At 35.5% G+C, this 20,096-nt stretch overlaps 1 protein-coding gene across 1 annotated transcript in view; it reads left to right on the top strand.

The window, feature by feature from the left end:
- The window catches only part of LOC133516958 (uncharacterized), a 110,924-nt gene that overhangs the window by 29,405 nt on the left and 61,423 nt on the right, over positions 1-20,096 (top strand). Inside the window, exon 2 of the mRNA XM_061850031.1 lies at positions 7,429-7,572. Coding sequence (XP_061706015.1) covers positions 7,429-7,572 — 144 coding nt within the window. The remainder of the gene's footprint in view (positions 1-7,428; positions 7,573-20,096) is intronic.

The raw sequence follows: 20,096 nt of genomic DNA, 5'->3' as shown, positions 1-20,096 counted from the left end.
GTTATGCCTTCAATTCGAAAAACCATCTAATCAAGCAATTAAATGATTTGTAAGAAATAATAGGCGATTTTTTTTAAGTTTAACATCGCAACCCAATAATAATTAATACTACTAACTTAACTAATCTAACCTACCGGTTACCAATTGTATGTTTGCACATGATTTTACAACGGCGTATTTTACGTGCGTCGCGTTATCGCGCCTATGTAACTGAATGTTATATACCATAATAATAATCTACTTAGAAACAAAATTTTTAACCAAATAAAACGTTCTCATAAAAAAATGCCGAAGTTTGTTATCACCGTAAAATCATCGGCGAAAAGGTAATACGCCTAAAAATACCATAACACTTGCTGTTACGCAGCCTTTTATACTAAAACCTTGATTACATTACCCTTTTTATAAAGTTCGTATGAGTTTTATTAAATAAAATATATATATTTGAATTATTCGTTTTATCCGGATATCCGGATAGTAAAATAATAAGTATTCGAATTATCAGGATACGAAAATGGGCGGATAATTGTAAGCCCTACATATAAAGTGGTATTAGAATTATTCTTTTTATCCGGATATCAACTTAATAATTATCCGGATAGTAAATTGGACGGATATCCGGATTGTAAGCCCTAGTTGTTAAAGCTCAGACGGATTAGGCAGCGTTTTAGATAAAAACTCGTAGCCATCGTGATTTTTTCCAACAACATCGTTATATTTCAACCAATTTACACAAAACCTTAACAAGTTATACACGTAAACCTTCCTCAAGAATCACTCTATTGATAGATGAAAATCGTACGAAAATTCACTCAGTATTTTTTAGTTTTAGAGTAGTTTTATAAGATGTAGTGAATTGACGTTTTCTCTAGACTTGCGGACGCTAAGTTGCGCAACAGTCGTGCATATAGCGAATAGAAACACAATTAATTATTTTTTATCTACCTTAGAGCTAAATCTTATATTTTTAAGATTATACCTATGTTTAAGTTATTGAGTTACAATTAAATATTTTTATATGCTACTGAGTCTTTTTACTTAAAATTTATATCTATCGGTGCCTTTTTTAACAATAGCTTTAATATTATTAGGTTTATTATTTATGTTTTCAATTACATCGATTCGAAAGCTGTTTAGAACTCTTGGAATGCAAGAGGACCAGATCCTATTACCATATTCATAATTATTTTTATTAGTTATGTAATTAGGTTCATTGGGTAGACTGTGAAGGTTATTTGGCCTATTATAACTATTCACCGGTCCCATACGATGCTTGTATTCTTATCATATACACTTACTAAATGATAAGGCTAAACTGGCCGTAATCCTACTACAGTAATTAATCAAGTTTTCATAATTATTTCTAAATTATTGTTTTATTTTTAGCGGAACTATAGTTTTTAACATTCTAATTTGTAATTTATGCATTCGTTGTAAATAAGTTTTATAGGTTCGTTCATAGCCGGATATGCCATAGTTAATTGTGGAGTCAGCAAGGCAATATACAATAAACGGAGTATGTTATTTGGCATTTTTTGTTTAATTATAATAAGATTGCTAAGGATAGCTCTTAGCCTATTGCCAACATTATCAATATGCGGTCCCCAATTAAACAAGGTGTCAATTTTTAATCCCAAATAGGTATTAGCACACCTCAGTAAAAGATCGAACTTAAAGAAAAACAATTAATATTAGATAGAGACAGACAACAGGCGGCCTTATCGCTAATCTTGTATGTAATCACAGTTTTAACCTAAATAGAGTTGACAATGGGTAATCATAATAATACTATGGTAAAATCTGTACTGCAAATAAGTATTTAATTCCTACATTAGTACTCAAATAATTCTTGGTTTGCAATAGTCTGCCTAATACTTCACACGTTTAGTAGGTACCTACTGGCAAGATCCCACAGAAAAAATAGCTGAATCTAGGAAGCCAATTCAAACTTACATTGTGACATCAAAGTCTAAATAACGTCAGTCGCCCGTCGGTTCGCTCGCGCCAATACATGTACGGACAGTACGAGCGAAATGCACGTGCGACTGACATTATTTAGATGTCACAATGTGAGTTTGAATTGACCTCTAGAAAGTTGAAGCAGACGAGGTGGGATCAACGGCCAGTGAGACGAATAAAGTCGCGCGTGGCTACGGAGTAGACGCTACGCAGCGTATATAGCTCGTAGGCCGCCAACTTAAGCTACGAATCACGAGTCTTTTGTATCGTAAATAGCAGGTGCGAAACCTTCCATTGCGCTTGGTCCGACATTTATTTTGCTAGTTTATTTATACTTTGCAGTTATCAGCGAAGTGTCTGCAACATTACATAGTAGTATATTCAATATTTACATTTAGCACAAACTTGATCGTATTCTTTTTTGCTAATTTATCGTCAATTTTAAGTGCATCTCTATAATGGTGATTTATCTTGTATAAAAATATTAACATCAATAAATGTCCATATCCGCGTGGTAAAGAATACACTCAGAGAGATACTATTTTTTTTTTTTTGCGAAAATATATGCTGAAATCTATTTACATGCAGCTCCCAGTTCAATTAAGCCTTTTGTAAGTTTATACCGCGGTTTTATTTTGATACCGCCCCGCGCATTCAATGATGCTGGTATTCACGTGCACGGCAAACAAAAGTGCCCGTGTCATAAAAGTAGAGTAGAATGGTTCGTTTCCAGTGATCTTTTTGATTTGCTACAATTTTTTATACACGCAAGGCACGCATATAGACGTCATGTTTTTATAACTTTTCAGGCGCAATGAGTCTAGGTGTTTTAGTGGACTTTCGTACAACATTACAGGTCTGGGCCTATATAGTAAACTTATTTTGTATCACTATCAATCTGCTATACACATGATGTGACCTAGTACCTTAATACTGGATAAGTACCAAAATGCGATCGAATTGAGAACCTCGTTCTGACGATGGTGTAGATTGCTAACAGTGTTAATTAGTTAACGCAGGCTGTTTTAATTATTGTCTACAGAGCTGCAGAGGTGACAACTCTTGTTTTAAAAATCTATGCATGACCAATATTCGGCCCTGGTTGGGGAGCCACAAGGGGATATCGTGGTGTAATTTACTCTGCTCGTGGCTCGTTGAAACACCAATTTTACCGAATAAGATGATCTTGAGAAATATTTAACAGTTATACAGACTGACCAGCAGCGCAGCATGCATAGGCATACAATTAAAAAAAAATTAAATCCGCATGGATCTTCTGCTTATGATAATGAATATTTTTAGATCATGATCATAAAATTGTGAAATGAGTAATTTGCCGCTGGACATCCTATATTCAAATTTTACATCATTAATCTATTTTGAAATTTTATTGTTAAATCATGTAAGTAATTTGCAGCGCGTATGTTTTTTGAGAGATCGAATCCCTTATTATACAGTGTGTATTTTTGATATAACCTCAAACTTAAAGTATACGTAGGTTTTAGTGTTATAAAACAATTCTGAAAGATTATTTTAGTTTAGTCTTCACTACCAGAGCATAATTAAGTTTTTTTTTTTCGAGCGGCAATGTATTTCGTACTTCATTATCACTTGTGACCATAGAAAAAGCATATGACATGTCTCTGCTTGTGACAGTTATGACATCGCGTCATTAATGATACGTTTTGAGCTAAAACAAAGTAGTGATACATTGCTTACTGAATTATTTTGTATGAAAAAATAGAAGTCATCCATTTTTTATAAAACCTATGAAAGTGTGTTAATTACAGCCTAAACTAACTGCCCTTTGATTATGTGGTCGTATCAAAAATACACGCTGTATATTAATTATTATGATGACCAGTCAAGGATGAAAATGCAAATGCGAGTGAGTTGGAAATCGAGATCTAAGGGTGTGTGTGCGTAAGGATTTTTTTTACTGACCTAGAATACTAACAATGGGGCACAGTTTGCCATCGTGTTTTCCTTTATAATTGGTTTGATCATGATAAAAATAATGACTGACGACCCCAAAGGGCTGCTTAATATTTTGACTGATGATGTTAAAAAATATATAGGTATTTGAGGAACCGACAGGCCTCTTAACATGGGTCCGTAGTCGTAAATGTATAAAATGGCCACCATCTTGAATTTCTTTTGTTTTGGTCTAAACTTGTTGAAAATGGATATATCTAATCTGAGAATTAGAAAGGCTCCTTCATGACTCCGTTGTCAACGTGGTAAGAACGGCAGCCATATTGAAATTCTTAATTTTTTTTTTGATATTAAAATTGACAAAAAAGATCCGAAAGACCCTTTATTATGAAATCGTAGGCAAAATTAAAAAAAAAAAACGCCAGCCTGATGTTGAAATTTAATATCTGTACATCCGGAAGGACGTCATCTTGAATTTCTTTATTTTACTTCCGATAATGCTGAAAATCGATATCTGAGGATCCTAAAGGTCCCCAATATTAATCTGTTGACAAGATTGTAAATAAAATAAAACAATATCTCTGTTCGAATTTAGATTGGCTCATTTAGTCCGCATCCTTGCGGAAGCTCAGTTCTCCATGCAAACTTCTTCTTCTTCTTCTTCCTTGCCACTTCCCATTATTTGGGGTCGGCTCTCCTTGTTCTAAGCCGCCAGGACGGTCTGTCCTGGGTTGTCGCATCTGTAAGTTGGGCTCGCTCCAGGTCGCGGGTTATAGTAGCCAGCCACGTGGTTTTGGGTCTTCCACTGGCTTTTCTGGTGCATGGTATTGTCAACGCCTTCTTGACCACGTGATCTTCGGAACGTCTCATTATGTGGCCATACCATCTAAGTCAGCTTTTGGTGATCTTATTTGTGATGGGCGCAATTTTGTAACGCCCCCTGATATACTCGTTTCGTATTTTATCAAGTTTTGTTACGCCTGCTGCCCATCTCAGCATCTTCATCTCTGCAACATGGACTTCGTTTTCGTGCACCTTTTTAATAGCCCAGCATTCAGTCCGTACATTAATGCTGGTCTGACAGCTGATTTATAAACTTTCCCTTTTACCCGAATCGGCATCCTAGATTGCTCTGAAACTTTGTACTTACATATAATCGGATAAGGAATATCTGCGGTGTCCAGGTCTAAATAGGTTTTATATGTAATTAAAAAACTATTTAAAGCATAAAGTATTACTTTGCTAATCCACGAAAAGATAACGTGCCAATCAACCAGTGCTAACTCATTATACTTACTTACGTATTTTTACATGAAATTAATATTCCCACCCTCCCACCGCAAAAATAAATACGCAAATAATTACTCATAACAACCCACCACCAAAAGTACAAAACCCGACACGTGTTTCGCCTCTCTACGAGGCATTCTCACTTCCTCGGGAGATGCTGGAGATGTTGACGGTCTAACGTCCGACAACTTTCACTTTCAATTTTTTGACTTTCAGTTTTTGGTAAGGATTTCCTTAAGTAACGCCTGATTCTATTCATTATGGCTTTATATGTACTATGTCAGGTCATAAGTTCTTTCAAAAAGGTTTTGACTGATAAAAAGGCTATAGGTACAGACTACAGACAAAAAGTACGGTAATAGCCGGGCCCACACAGAGCGAGCATAATACGCGCAAGGCAATGTCCTCACGCACAATACGGCTAATGTAGACGGGCCTCGGTCGAGGCGGCGCGCGCGTTTTCCTCGCCCGAGTGCGCCGCCTCGGCCGAGGCACGTCTACACTGGCCGTATTGTGCGTGAAGAAGTTGCCTCGCATATACCTATGCTTGCTCTGTGTAGACCCGGCTAATGGCAGTCAAAAATTGTCGTGTCACTGAAAGGTACTAAGTTTTCAGGGTAGTGCTGAGCTGAAGTACAGACTTGTCGGAGAACTTAATGCTGGTGACAAAATAATGTTCTAATAAAGTAGGTGCATACAAATAAACTTATGTACCTATTTTAATTAGTGTGACACTGACTTTTACTCCCTTTTGTAAAGCATAATTTTTCACGATAATCCCAAAGTAAACAAGTAGTAAATAAAGACGTGATCTAAATTTTAAACTAACTATATTACGTTTTGATCAGTATAAAACAAGCTTTCAAATCATGGAAAACTTTTTTATTGAAAGCTCTGTATTATATTTTATCAGTTAAAACCTTTGTGTCGGAACTTATGACCTAAGTACATATATTATTAATATATTTTTCACGTCAGCAGCTGGAACAAGGGTAATTTGCTGCTTAAAAACAGTGAGCAAAACCGCATTTTGCTCACCGAGTGAGACAAAATAACATTCAAGTGACGTTTAGATTCGAATGTAATTTCAACGTGCGGGGCCTAATACAAGTTCGAAATATTTGGATTCTATTGTCTTTATCCCTTTCACGTCATTAGCAAAGAGAAAGAGACAAAAAAGTGCATACGTTATTCAACGGTATATTGACGGTTTATAATAGACCCCCGAAATAAGTCGTAGTATCCGCAATTCGGACCGGATCTTACGAAGTTTTCTTTTTACAAAAAAAAAGTTGTCAATTGAACTGTCAATTGATGTTCGTTAATTCATTATTTTCGTATTATTTTATTGAAATTTCTTTCGTTTTGTTTTATTGCGGTAATTAAAGTTAATTGTTAGAATACCTTCAGAAAATATGAGTGAAATAGTGATCCGTCCGTCTGGATTACATTTTTTCAGGTTGTATTTTTTAATGGCTGACTGACGTGAAAATTTTTGTGTACTACACGAGATCAAAGTTATTTACATCTCGTGCGCTTTTGAGTCCCTTACTACGCTCAAGATTCTAAATTAGATATTATAGAATCTTTCGCTTGCACGGGACTCAAAACAAGCACTCGAAGAAATATCAACTTTGCTCTCTTGTTGTACAAATAACTATTTACCTATGGTCTATGTTATTACTTTTCCCTTTATATGTATCATTCTTTTGTTCTTTAGTTGTCATAAATCTTTACTGGAAGCCGGTTGTTTCGTCGCTCTCCTTGGTTATCTCTATAGTAATGTCCCCAGTTCCGGGACACTACCTGGTAGTTTATGTATCTCTGAAGATACATAAACTTGATGATACCATAGTTAGAAAATACAGCGAATTTAAGGTTTTCATACAAAACTTGATTTGCTCGATTTCGTTTGTTTTATTAGCTGGGGCTGTATTAAATTAATTACAGACATACCTCATGTAATTTTATGTGTAAATCCAACACGTCGTAGTTTTAAAATGAGAACGAAACTCCGTTTGTATGGGAAGGTGAAATTCGGCCGAGCTGTTAACGCGCGAATTGCAAATAAGTATATTTTTGATGGAATGTCATGAATCTAATGATATATTAGATAAAATGAATAGGAATACTAAGAAATTACATTTTAAAACCATATAGCTAAAAGCTTTGCTATATGGTTTTAGAAAATGAGCAGTGAAAATATATTTTGCAAGATGAATTGACGAACCATCGATTTTTCAGAAATGGAGTACGAGTATGAGGAAGAAGAAGCGAACGAGGCCGACAAGGAGCTGCGGCCGGTGGTCCGGCGCACGGCCAAGCACATAGCCGCCGGGGAGGAGCGCCCGAGAATCAACTCCAGCCAGCAGACTACACCTACTGAAGGTATTTATTGACTCGTATAGAAGCTTCACTTCCCTGGCACTAGCTTTTCATTGAAGGAAAACTTCGCGAGGAAACCTGTATACATACCCGCAGAAATTGAAAGGTTTATGTGAAAGTCCCCGACCCGCATTGGACCAGCATGGGAACTATAGCCCAAGCCCTCTCGGGCATGAAAGGAGGCCTGTACCCAGCAGCTGGACGTACGAGTATATGGTTGTATACTGTATTAGAAATATATTAATTTTCGTTTTAAATTCGACGTTTAATTATTTTTCAAATGAACGCATATTTGTTATTATTTTAATTTATGGCGTTTGATGATGATGATGATGAGATCCCCTTTTGCATAGTGCGTCCATAGGACCCTTGGATCATTTTAGGACCTTGATACTCGAAACTGTCACCAAACTTAACGCAGAAAGCTTGTTTAGGTTAGAGTGCTTTCATAAACATGAGATCTTATGGGACAAATTCCCCCGCCTTTTCAGCCCCACCACACTAAAAATCAAATCAATCTGTTTACGAGAGCGAACGTCGCAGTGATAGTCCCGTTTTGCCAAGTACTTAGTTGGGTCATAAGACTCTTAAGTTATGTTACAAAGGCTTACTGATAAAAAAATATATAGGTCCAGATCTCTTATTAATCTTATTATTCATACATATGAGTATTAAAGGTTATTTATTGCGGTTTTGTACGGTTTTTGGTCTGAGCCTTGCATAATAAAAGGTAACACTAATTTTAAAATGAAACTTATGTTTCTTCATCGTCTACTTATCTGTCTTTAATAACAGTGTATTACTGATTTGATACAAAAAATCTCGGCAAAATATAACGATTTCCCCAAAAAGTGGGAATTGTACGAATATATTATATTAAATATTATATGCGTGCATGTGGGGTACACGTGGGGTAGTCTCGTACACCATTCGTTTTTTTCTGGGATTCATTACTTTCTCAGCTATTTGTCCCGTTCCAGTCAACTTTAAAGCATATTATCTTACTGACCTGTTTTTGTAATGATTATACTCTTGATTTAAATTTTTCTTCTGTCCCAACAGGTGCATTTGTACATGTACAGTATAAATTTACAAATAATTCAGTGTACGAAGGCACCGCAATCAAACCGAACACAAAAAGTATCAAAATAATTGTTAAGATAATTTCAAAATTATAATTTATATTCCAATACTATATATTAAGCATGTAGGTACAATAAATAAAAAATTCTACTTTCATTAAATCATGAAGCATTTTATCAATAAAGCGGTGGTGGCCGAATGGATATGACGTCCGACTTTCAATCCGGAGGTCGCGGGTTCAAATACGAAATATCATTTGATATTTACCACTAGCTTTTCGGTGAAGGAAAACATCGTGAGGAAACGATTGTGAACGAATGGATCACGGTCAAAAATAAAATTAAAAACAATTGAATATTTGAAACTTGAAACCCTCGCAACGCTCAACCCTCCACTTTTTTAATCTCTCGCTATACTCGCGGTCGTGGTTCAATTTTGGAGTCCTTCGCTTGCTCGGATATCAATAATAGCACGAGGGGTTAAGCAACAATTTTGCCCCCTTGTACATTGTGATACAAGTGTGCTAAGCTGGTCATCACACACGAGGCTATATTATGCGCGCGAGCTGCAACCGAGCGCGCAATAAGAAAGCCGATCTGTGTAATGACCATAGCACACGCGTTTCATACGACGTTTTTCAACACACTTGCGAGGAAAAAATAAACTTTCATAGTAATCAAATTTTAAAGTTAATAAAATTCTTGCATCTGTCATACTGCCTGTCGCCGGGGCGCCGGTTCCCGCCAGTCCACGTTGTAAAATCTGATCGACCAATTTAAGAAGGCTCCGTTTCCATACATATTATTTAGCAATCAGTTACCTTCTTAACTCAGTCGGATAATATGATGAAAAAGCGCGAGTGTTATAATATACTGAAAAAGCGCGCGTGTTTAATATCTAGGATTGTGAGCCAAAAATCGGTGGAATAAAAACGCCGTTTTTAACCGACTTCAATTTCATTGAAGGAGGAGGTTCTGTATTCGGTTGTGGCAATTTTTTTTTTATGTTTGTACACCGATTACTCCGACACCCGTGCTCCGATTTGAGTAATTCTTTTTTTGCTTGAAAGGAGTTAGTTACCTCCAAGATGGTCCCATAATATTTTTGGTTCTGATCTGATGACGGAATCCGCGAGGAATTGAGGGAACTCCTCAATTTTTAAAGGCACATGTATGGTGATTTGACTGTATTCTTAAGCAACTTAAGCATTTCCTCTCGTAAACTACCAATTTGATGTAGTGCAACTGTAGCCTTACCACGAGTTTGACTCTACATATTAACTGACATGTTCGTAACTTACTTTCTATACATCTCGCTCGCACTAATAGGATGCCAGTACGAGCGAGATGCATAGATAATAAGTTACGCTATAGCAAATTTGTCAGTGTCAAACTCGTGGTAAGTCTACTTACTTATTATGAAGACCACGGGCGATATGTGGAACTTACCTGTTGTAATTGGGTGTATTTTTTTGTTGTAATAATAGTGATTTATATAAGTTTTTTTTTGCATAACTTTTGTTATTATACAAGTTGTATATGATAATGTAAATAAATGTAATTGTGTGTATTATGATTTTTGATGTAGGCAGTATTGGAAATAAGAGGTGAGGGGTAGGTGTGAGAGGTATGTGAGGTAGACGGTGGTGCTGAAGGTAGTAGACGGGGGTCTGAGGTTGGGCTTTGAGGGGTTTGGGCTTGACGAGTCAGGCTTTGAGAGGTTAAGGGATCGAGGGGGTGGTGAATTGATGGGTCGGAGACTAAGGGGTTGGGAGTTGAGGAATCGGGGGGTAGGAGTTGAGTGGTCGGGAGTTGGAAGTTGATAAATTGGGCGTTAGTATTAGGAGTTAAAGGGTCTGGGGTTAAGGGGTGGAGGAATAGCGGTTGAAGGTTTGGTGTTGGTGGTTCAGGGTCAAGGGTTTCAGTGATCAGGGGTTGATGTGCTGTGAGGTTGAGTGATCGGAAGGTTGAGGGATTGGGCCAGTGGCGGGGCGGAGGAGACTAATGGCAGGAATGATTTCGCAGACGCACTGGAGGAAAATCCTGATTATTTATTGAAGTTAACGAATTTAGTGTTAAACATGATTGTGTTTTTCATTTATGTGTCACGCATTACTCGTAAGCTCTTAACAATGCCTTATAACTATAAATGTAAAAACGAAAACTTTTTACAAAATAAGTTAACCGACTTCAAAAAGGATAAAATAAAATATTATCATTTTTTAAGTATATGTGCTACCAACTGATATGTTTGAAGTCGGTACCAAGCGAAATTGTAACAATACATGTCAAAAATAATCAGCTTTATGTCTGCACACATTACAACTGTAGTAATAGAATAGGTATTATAAACGTGAATTTAATTCTGTCTCTTTGTTTTTGTTACCTTTTCACGGCTAAATATCTGAATCGATTTAGGTGAAATTTGACATGAGTCGGTCCTGGAATTGTTTTATATTTTGAAATGAAGTTCTCTGGATAAGGAATTGGAAATAACTCAGTCTCAATTCCACACTTGCGTGCTATGGACAGTTCGAATATTATAATATGCATTGGATTTATACTAATATACCGACAAACATGGTATGGACTGCGCTAAGAAGGTTCGACCGTGTGTTCTTAGGTATTTACCTACAGAAAGTATGTTCATTGCGGTCGTGTAAGGCAATCTAACGTATTGTATTGACATATTTATATAGCCGCATCCTTATTGAATCGCACCAAAATCATGGTATGCTTCATAGTTTGGCTTGGCACCGACTTCAAACATATCAGTTGGTAACACATATACTTAAAAAATGATAATATTTTATTTTATCCTTTTTGCAGTCGGTTTACTTTTTTTGTAAAAAGTTTTTATGAGCAAGTGTGTTGAAAAACAAATAATTATGTATTTACACAAGCTGATTTGTAAAGATTTAGAAATTCGGCAGTTTTTGTCACAAGTAAGTAAATGAAATTCATATTTAAATCTTTAAACATCAATTTTATATGCCTGCCTGCCTGGATTAATTATTCGGTTCCTTCTGCTATTTCCCATGCACAATTAAATAATAAGTGTATAGATTTAAAATATATATATATATATATATATATATATATATATATATATATATATATATCAGAAATTTCTACTTTTAATGATGACTTTCGATGAAAGTCCCGTAATTTCAAGGGTGCATTCTTGAGCTTAAATTAAGTAACTTTCTCAAAGAAATCGGCATTCTTATCAGCTCCATTTTGGAGATAATCAATGATTTATTTTTATCTGATAAGCCCCCTACGAGCAATGCAGTATTTTTTCGGCCAGTTTAAAAGTGAACTAATAAAAAATAAGTCAGAGAGTTGCTGTTTACAAACACTGTACAGGTACACCAATTTCATTCATTCTGCTACGAAAGCAATTTTTCAATTTGATTTTCTTAATTCGAATCATACTGCATATTTGTTAACTATGCCTGTGAATTCTGAGGGCGTCCGCTGCTACACGGAGCGGGCGCATGCACGCGGGTGTCATTGCAGGTAAAATCAGTCGCACGCGTCCACGCCAGTTAGTGTTGCTCATATGATTTCTCGTTAACTCGCTCATCCGCTGCGTGGCAACCGCGCCAGGTAACGGGCGCCCTGATAGTAAGTAGAGACAGCCGGATCTGTTAACGGCGTTACGTTGATTAAAAGTCGCCCCCACGCCTGAACTCCATTTGCTTAACCCCTTGTCATCCATTGATGATATTTCATTTTCAACCATGTGAAGTATAGCCTAGAATTTGATATCCGTATGAAAACAATCACACCTTAGGTTAGCTAGCTAGACTATTTTAGTTAGTCAGGTGTAGAAATAGTGACTCCCTTCATAGAAGTGTGATTGCAGGGGCAGGGGTCAACTATCTCTGCAGCTAACTTGTACATTCCTGCACGTTATTAATTATCGAATGGCTGCAGCATTTTGCGGACGTGCTTGCTAACAATATAGCTCCATTATTGTTTTTGTTGTCTATGTCACTTTGATAAAGTTTAAGATATAAATAAATAAATCCATTTTGTGAACTACGGAACAGAGAACGGAAGGATAGGAGTAAGTGTACTGCTATCCTTTCGTTCTGTGTTCCGTTAATTATATCGGTATACACGATCTTTGCGCAAAGCGTAATTAAATCGTATTTGATTCGTCGGTCCAGACTGAAGTGTCCAAAAGCGAAACTTCCGTTTATAGACATAGCACAATCGGAATAGGACCAACCTTGAAATCTCTGGAACAGTCCTGATATTTCTTATGCATATAAATTAAAAGCCCCTTTTACATGTCCACACCATTTAACATTTGGGAATCTCGAGGAATTGTAACCATCATAGAAAATGTGTACCATCCTGGAGAAGTTTGCGTTTTACTATAAATCTACGTTCTCTATGAAAATATGATGTAAGGCAACATTAAAGCTTATTAAATTCTACACAAAATAGTCCTAGATATCTTTGCGGAAAAAATACATTTTGTTATAGAAAATCCTTGCTGAACCCACATTTAGCGCTTCTAGTTAAAACAAGATGTATTTTTTCCGCTAAGATATCTAGGACTATTTTGTGTAGATTGTAATAAGCTTCTAATAAGCCTTACATCATATTTTCATAGAGAACGTCGATTTAGAGTCATACGCAAAGTTCTGTAGGATGGTACTGTAAAGGGATACGGTCTATCTGTGGTGGAGAATGTAAACGCTCGAGGTAGATTTCTGATAATCTATAATAATATTTTTTCTTCAAATAGTAATAACATAAATATCAACTTGGACCCAGGTATGTCCTTAAACTACGTCCTAAAGAGGGGTATGGGCCAGTGTTGGCCGAACGGTAATTGCAACAGTTATTTACTACGAGACAGAGGTTTCCAACCTTCACAGTACACATTTTCCACGACGGCTGCAATTCCTAGAGGTCCCCAAATTGTAAATGGTGTGGGCATGAAAAAGGGGCGTTTAATTTATATACATACCAAATTTCAGGACTGTTCCAGAGATTTCGAGGTTAGTGCTTTTCCGTTTGTGCTAACACCTAAGCTAGAGCCGATGAAGTCGGACGGTCGTAGACGGCTCCACTGCACGTTAATTAGCAGCTTGTTCGAAGCCGCTGAAATTCGATTAATGTTTTCAAGTTAGTTCAACCTTACATGCAGCTAACTTTTCCACTGAATTATATGTTTCTCGGGAAATTAAAAAGTAATAAGGTTGGGTGTCGTTCTACGTAAGTATTTTAAGGTATTTTTATGCGTTTTTTTATTTTTAGTATTGTCATTTAATTTCGTATTATCTTTAAGTATCTCTGTTTATTTTCTCTACAAGTGTTTATCTTACCCCACTCAGATAAAAAAGATATCTTAATTCAAAACGCAAAACTCTCTTGCGCACGGTTGCTTAAATAAAATAATAAATTGCTTAGTCCAATAAATATGTCTTGAGTTAAAAACAACATAATTTTTTAAAGGAGAATAAAAATTATTTAGTTTTATCTTTACACATTTTTAAAGCGAATGGTAGTGATTTGAGAAGAAAAAAAAGTCTTAGAAAGAGATATAGCACGCTCTTAAAAAACGGTTTTATCTTGAGTAATTCTACCTCAAACCAAAAATATTACCAAATTCCAAAGAAGAAGCACCAAAATTTTCCTTTGAGACTTTTAAGTTTTTAGGCAAGAGCGATTAATTCTTGGTTTGATGTTTTCAATATACAGTCAAGAGCCAAAACTATTTTAAAAAAGAATCACCAAAACTTTGGTTTGAGACTTTTAAGTTTTTATACAAGAGCCATTAATTCTTGGTTTGATGTTTTCAATCTACAGTTAAGAGCCAAAGCTATTTCAAAGAAGCACCAAAATTTTCCTTAGAGACTAAGTTTTTAGACAAGAGCGATAAATTCTTGGTTTGATGTTTTCAACCTACAGTCAAGAGCCAAAGCTATTTCAGATAAGAAGCACCAAAATGTTGCTTTGAGACTTAAGTTTTTACGCAAGAGCGATTAATTCTTGGTTTGATGTTGTCAATATACAGTCAAGAGCCAAAGCTATTTAAAAGAAAAAGCACCAAAACTTTGGTTTGAGACTTTTACATAAAATAGTATCAATAAATTTGATGAAGGGGACAAAAGCGCTGGTGGCCTAGCGGTAAGAGCGTATGGTTCAAACCCCGGCTCGTACCGATGAGTTTTTCGGAACTTCTGTACGAACATTTGATATTCACCAGTCGCTTTTCGGTGAAGAAGAAAAACATCGTGAGGTAACCGGTAATCCCAATAAGGCCTCTAGTTTAACTAGTGCCTACGCCAATTATCGGGATTAGTTTCCAAGCGGACCCCAGGCACCCATGAGCCGTGGCAAAATGCCGGGACAACGCGAGGAAGAAGAAAAAGATGTAGAGGATTATTGAAAACTACAAAGATTTGGTTTAAGAAAATTCATTGTTTATTCAAGACATACTAAACTTGGCGTTAAGAGATTTCAGCTCTAGATATAAATAATATCATATTTCATATTGAGTAACGCACTCTTGAACCAATGCTTTTTCTTGCTTTTATGGAGAAATATAATTCTCAATTCAATTATGAGTATCTCACCCCAAGAAACAAAGTTTCTTGGCACAAGTTCTTTAAGTATTGCACTAAGACAGTTAGGTTCAATTAAAAAAATACAATACTTAAAACAAAACGTAAACGCTCTTGGTGAGAATAATGAGCTTTTTAAACAAAACTTTTTATAGCTCGGATAGAGAATTTAATTTTTTAGCTTAAATAATAAACTTTGAAATATTTTATATCTTGACGCAAGAATTTTATTGTTTCCTTATATAGGAAAAGGAAACACAAAATGTCTTGACACAAGAGTATTTACTTGGCTGGAGAACTATTTTTTTTCTGTGCACCTAACCTTACCCATAATAAGATATCTATAAGTTTTTTTTATTCAATAATTATTGTATACTAGCTGTTGCCCGCGACTTCGTCCACGTGGAATCTTGTCTTGAATGTTTTATATCTTTATAGGTGCAAAATATTTATTACAATACTCGTACTAATTTTATAATCTCAGTAGCGGCTTTGCATTGATTCAAACTTTCAACGCATTCTTAAGTAATGAAGGGGATACATTTTGAAAACTTGTTAAGGTTTGGTACCCAAAAACGGGACCGTATTACTAAGATTCCACTATCCGTCTGTCCGTTCATGTAACTCATGAACCGTTATAGCTAGACAGTTAAAATTTTCAAAGAAAATGTATTTCTGTTGCTGCTATAATAACGTATACTAAGAACAAAATAAAATGAATATTTAAGTGGCGCTCCCATACAACAAACGTGATTTTTTTGCCGTTTCTTGCTTATTGGTACGGAACCCTTCGTGCGCAAGTCCGTCGCATTTGACCGGTTATTTTTTCTTGTAGGTACACGTCATAAATGTAACCTAATGTGCTAACATCAAGTTTCTGGCCATAGTAGCTCCCGCTTTGCATTATTTAAAAAAATCAACTCATTACTCCTTCACGGGATGAATTTTTATAAACGCTGAAATGTGCACATATACAAAGTTTCAAGTTCCGCATTTGTTTTTTTTTAAATCTCTATACTAATTTTAACCCCTTTTTAACCTTAGGGGATTAATTTTCAAAAACACTGAAAGTAGTTGTATTTTAATAATATATCTTTTTAATTAAGTTTTAAATCCTTAGCTTAAAATAAAACTTGAACCCCATTCAAACTTTCATCTCCATTTTCCCCTCCTTAGGGGTTGCATTTCCGAAAATGTTGATTTTTTTTTTGTAATCGGGTATTATGAATGTCTTAGAAGTTTCAAAGCATTTGTAATGGATTCAAACTTTCAACCTTTTAAATTTTTTAAAAACGATGGAATTACTTTTCTTGTATTCTAACAATTTGCAAATATACAAAGTTTCAAGTTCCGCACTCGAAAAACATTTTGATCTCCATACAAACTTTCAACCCCTTTTTCTTCACCTTAGGGGATGAATTAGCAAAAACGCTGAAATCGGTTTTCTTATATTTTAATAATTTATCGTTATACGAAGTTTCGAATTCCTAGCTTAAAATAAAACTTGAACCCCATACTACAACCTACGTACCCCATACTACGTACAAACTTTGGACCCTGATTTCATCCCCTTGTGGGATGAATTTTGAAAAACCTCTTCTTAGTTGATACTAACGTTATAAAAACTACCTATTGTGAAAAATTTAGTTCTCTAGGTCCAACGGTTTGGGCTGGGCGTTGATTTAAGTGAGTCAGTCAGGACTCTTACGTTTATATACATAGAAGATTATTAAATGTAAGGTTGCGATTTGTCACATGGAAGTAGCAGGTGTTCAAATTGGACTGAGCATTCCTTTATTTTCAGAGAGTGTATGTATTGACCACCTTGCTACCCGACCAGCTACTTTATTATCCAGAAAGTAAATAAAGGTGTTATTACTCGCATATTTATTTTTTTGCTAAGAGGAATAGAAAGATATGTATGTGGTTTCCCGTCCCTCTTAGCATCAAGTAGAAAGTGTCCGGGGAAAGGATACGAGGGCTGCTCCGAAACGCTCCGGATCTACGACGCTATTGTAATATAATAATATTGTGAGGCATTTTTCAGTACTTATTGAAGTGGTGTAGATTAATTTTTTGGAAACGATTTTTTTTTACTTCGTCCTATCGCAGTTTAGTCATGATAATAAGTAACTGAGACTCCATTTGTGCAATCATTTTATAAACAGTAAATGTTTAAAAAAAATGAGATTTATTAGGTGCTGATTATTGCGAATCTCGACCGTCTTTTTCACGTATATAAGTAAACCCTGACCAGGAATATATGATCATGTCCCATGTTGCGGTATTTCATTGGAACTAATTTCTTACACTGGTAATAATTTTAATGATGTTCGTCACCACGTAACGGACGATTACAGTTTACGGTTCAATTTGTAATGGTTAACGGTCTATTGCATTAACATTTCGGCCAACACTGCTGACAACAGTGAATCGACCACGAATCCTACATTCACGGTCTCCGGGAATACGTGTTGATACAATACGATTATTTTCAGTTTGGTATTCCTCAGGTTCCGTTATCGAGGCCCATTGTAACATAACACCGCTTAGTCTTAGTCCCTTTTCCTGGGTACATGTGACGTGAAAGCTCGTTGGACGCCGCGCCGGCTTTACTGACGAAAATACATGCTCCAATATGCTCGGAAATGTTCACCGTGTTCTACGAGAATGCAGAAACTCAAATAAAAAAATCTAAATAATTATTGTACTGTTAGTGAACTGGAAGTTGTGCCTACGAAAATCTATTGCTGTGTTGTTTTTTACCTTTTGGTCACCTTATTTATTTTTATTTATTTTCGCATTTCGCGAACGAGTGCTTTTTACTTTTCCACTTGTTCCAATTCATGACTATTTATTGATGAGTGTTAATGTTAGTTTCCTTTAAAAGTCATAATCAACATAAAAATCTACTGTTCATGTAAAAATAATAAATATAATCATATTTCATATTTTATTACTTACCTCTTCATCATGATAACACGTTAATTTTTTTAATATTGAATATTGAAAAACTGTTCTTAATAAGATGTCTGAATGGAAAGGAATAGCTGCCGAAACGCCTGTCAAAGCAGAGGCGTTTTTCTTACTGCAAAAATGTTTTAAGTTTCCAAAGGCAACATATATTGTTTTTATACAATTTAAATATACAATACACCAATAATCGTAAATAAAGATACTTAGGTAATAATAGTATAATATTTTATATTTACAATTGTTTCTGTCTTATAGAACATGCATAATTAAGTACTTGTTGTTTTTCTTATTTTTTCGCAACTGTATTAAAAAACGTCGTTCGATACACGTGCGGAAATATCAGTCTTCACTCGTCCCGAGTCTTGTCACTCGCCTACGGCTCGTGGCAAGATATCTCGGCACTCATGAAGTAATGACATACTTTCCGCACTAGCATCGAAATGTACTATTTTTATGCATGTTCTATAAGACAGAAACAATTGTAAATATAATATTATTATTATTTACGATTGTTTGTGTATCGTATACTTATATTGTATGAATACAATATCGAATGTTGCCTTTGGAAACTTAAAACATTCTTGCAGTAAGAAAAAACGCCTCTGCTTTGACAGGCGTTTCGGCAGCTATTCCGTTCCATTCAGACAACTTATTAAGATTAGTTTTTCAATATTCAATATTGAAAAATAAACATGCTATAATGATGAAGAGGTAAGTAATAAAACATGAAATATGCTTATAATTATTATTTTTACATTAACGGTAGGTTTTTATGTTGATTACGACTTTTAAAGGAAACTAACATTAACACTCATCAATAAGTAGTCATGAATTGGAACACGTGGAAAAGTAAAAAGCACTAGTTCGCGAAATCCAACTTTCCGCACGCTAAACAGCTACGTAAAGTAGCACTTTTTGAGCAATTGTAATAAAAAAGTTATTAGTAGTTATTTGCTTTCTGTAGACTAGTCAAACTTTACGAATGCAACACTAAAAGTTTTATAATCTCAAAAACTATTAATTTGAGTTAATTTTCTGGTCACCTAAACACATTTTACCCATTTTGCTATATAACATACTTTCTTCAACTTTGTCCAAAACACATTACATATATTTTGTCGTTGTATTCGAAAAGCCATAAAACAAGTATAAACTCATAAAGAGTCAAATCGTAAATAAAGACGCTGAGAAAGATATAAAAAAGGCTTACAATATCGTAAAATTACGTGAGGCTGACAATCTCTGAATCTTGAGCCTAGTTAGGCGTTTCAAAAAAATGAAGCTTGTTAATCCGGTAACCAACCATTTTATTTCAACCGCGTACGAATTTGGTATTAAGTACGAGAGACATAAAAATGTACGATCGTGCTTACCCCTCGATTTAGAGGACGGAGTCTCATTGGGGAGTGAGGCGGAGTTTAACCTTGACCTGGTAATCTAGGGCGCTCGGAATATCCAAGAGTGTGCTTTTGGTAGTCTCGTACAAATTAACGTCAGTTGAAGTACAGCTGTTAACTGATAGTTACGTGTAACTAAATTTGGCGTAACTTGACAACATTTCAATTACTCGTAGCGTAGTTTCATTCCATCAAACCTATGCCATAGCACTTACATACTTTGGGCAGGGAAAGGTTTCCAAAAGTCTACTGATTCTATACAACGTGTTTGTCCACATATAGTGGAGCCGTTAACCACGTGTAGTAGGAAGAATTTTATCGACAAATCACCCTCCATACCTATGCTTTTTTTCAATCATTTTAATTTTAAAACTTCACCCCTTCAAAGTTTTATGGCGCTAAACACGACTGCCTTTGGTTAATGTACCATTAATACCATTATATGTCCATTTACCTATCGCACATAAAAAAAAGTAATACGA

The sequence above is a fragment of the Cydia pomonella genome, chromosome 1, assembly GCF_033807575.1.
Source record: "Cydia pomonella isolate Wapato2018A chromosome 1, ilCydPomo1, whole genome shotgun sequence".
NCBI lineage: Eukaryota > Metazoa > Arthropoda > Insecta > Lepidoptera > Tortricidae > Cydia > Cydia pomonella.
This window is presented reverse-complemented; position numbering and strand designations above follow the sequence as displayed.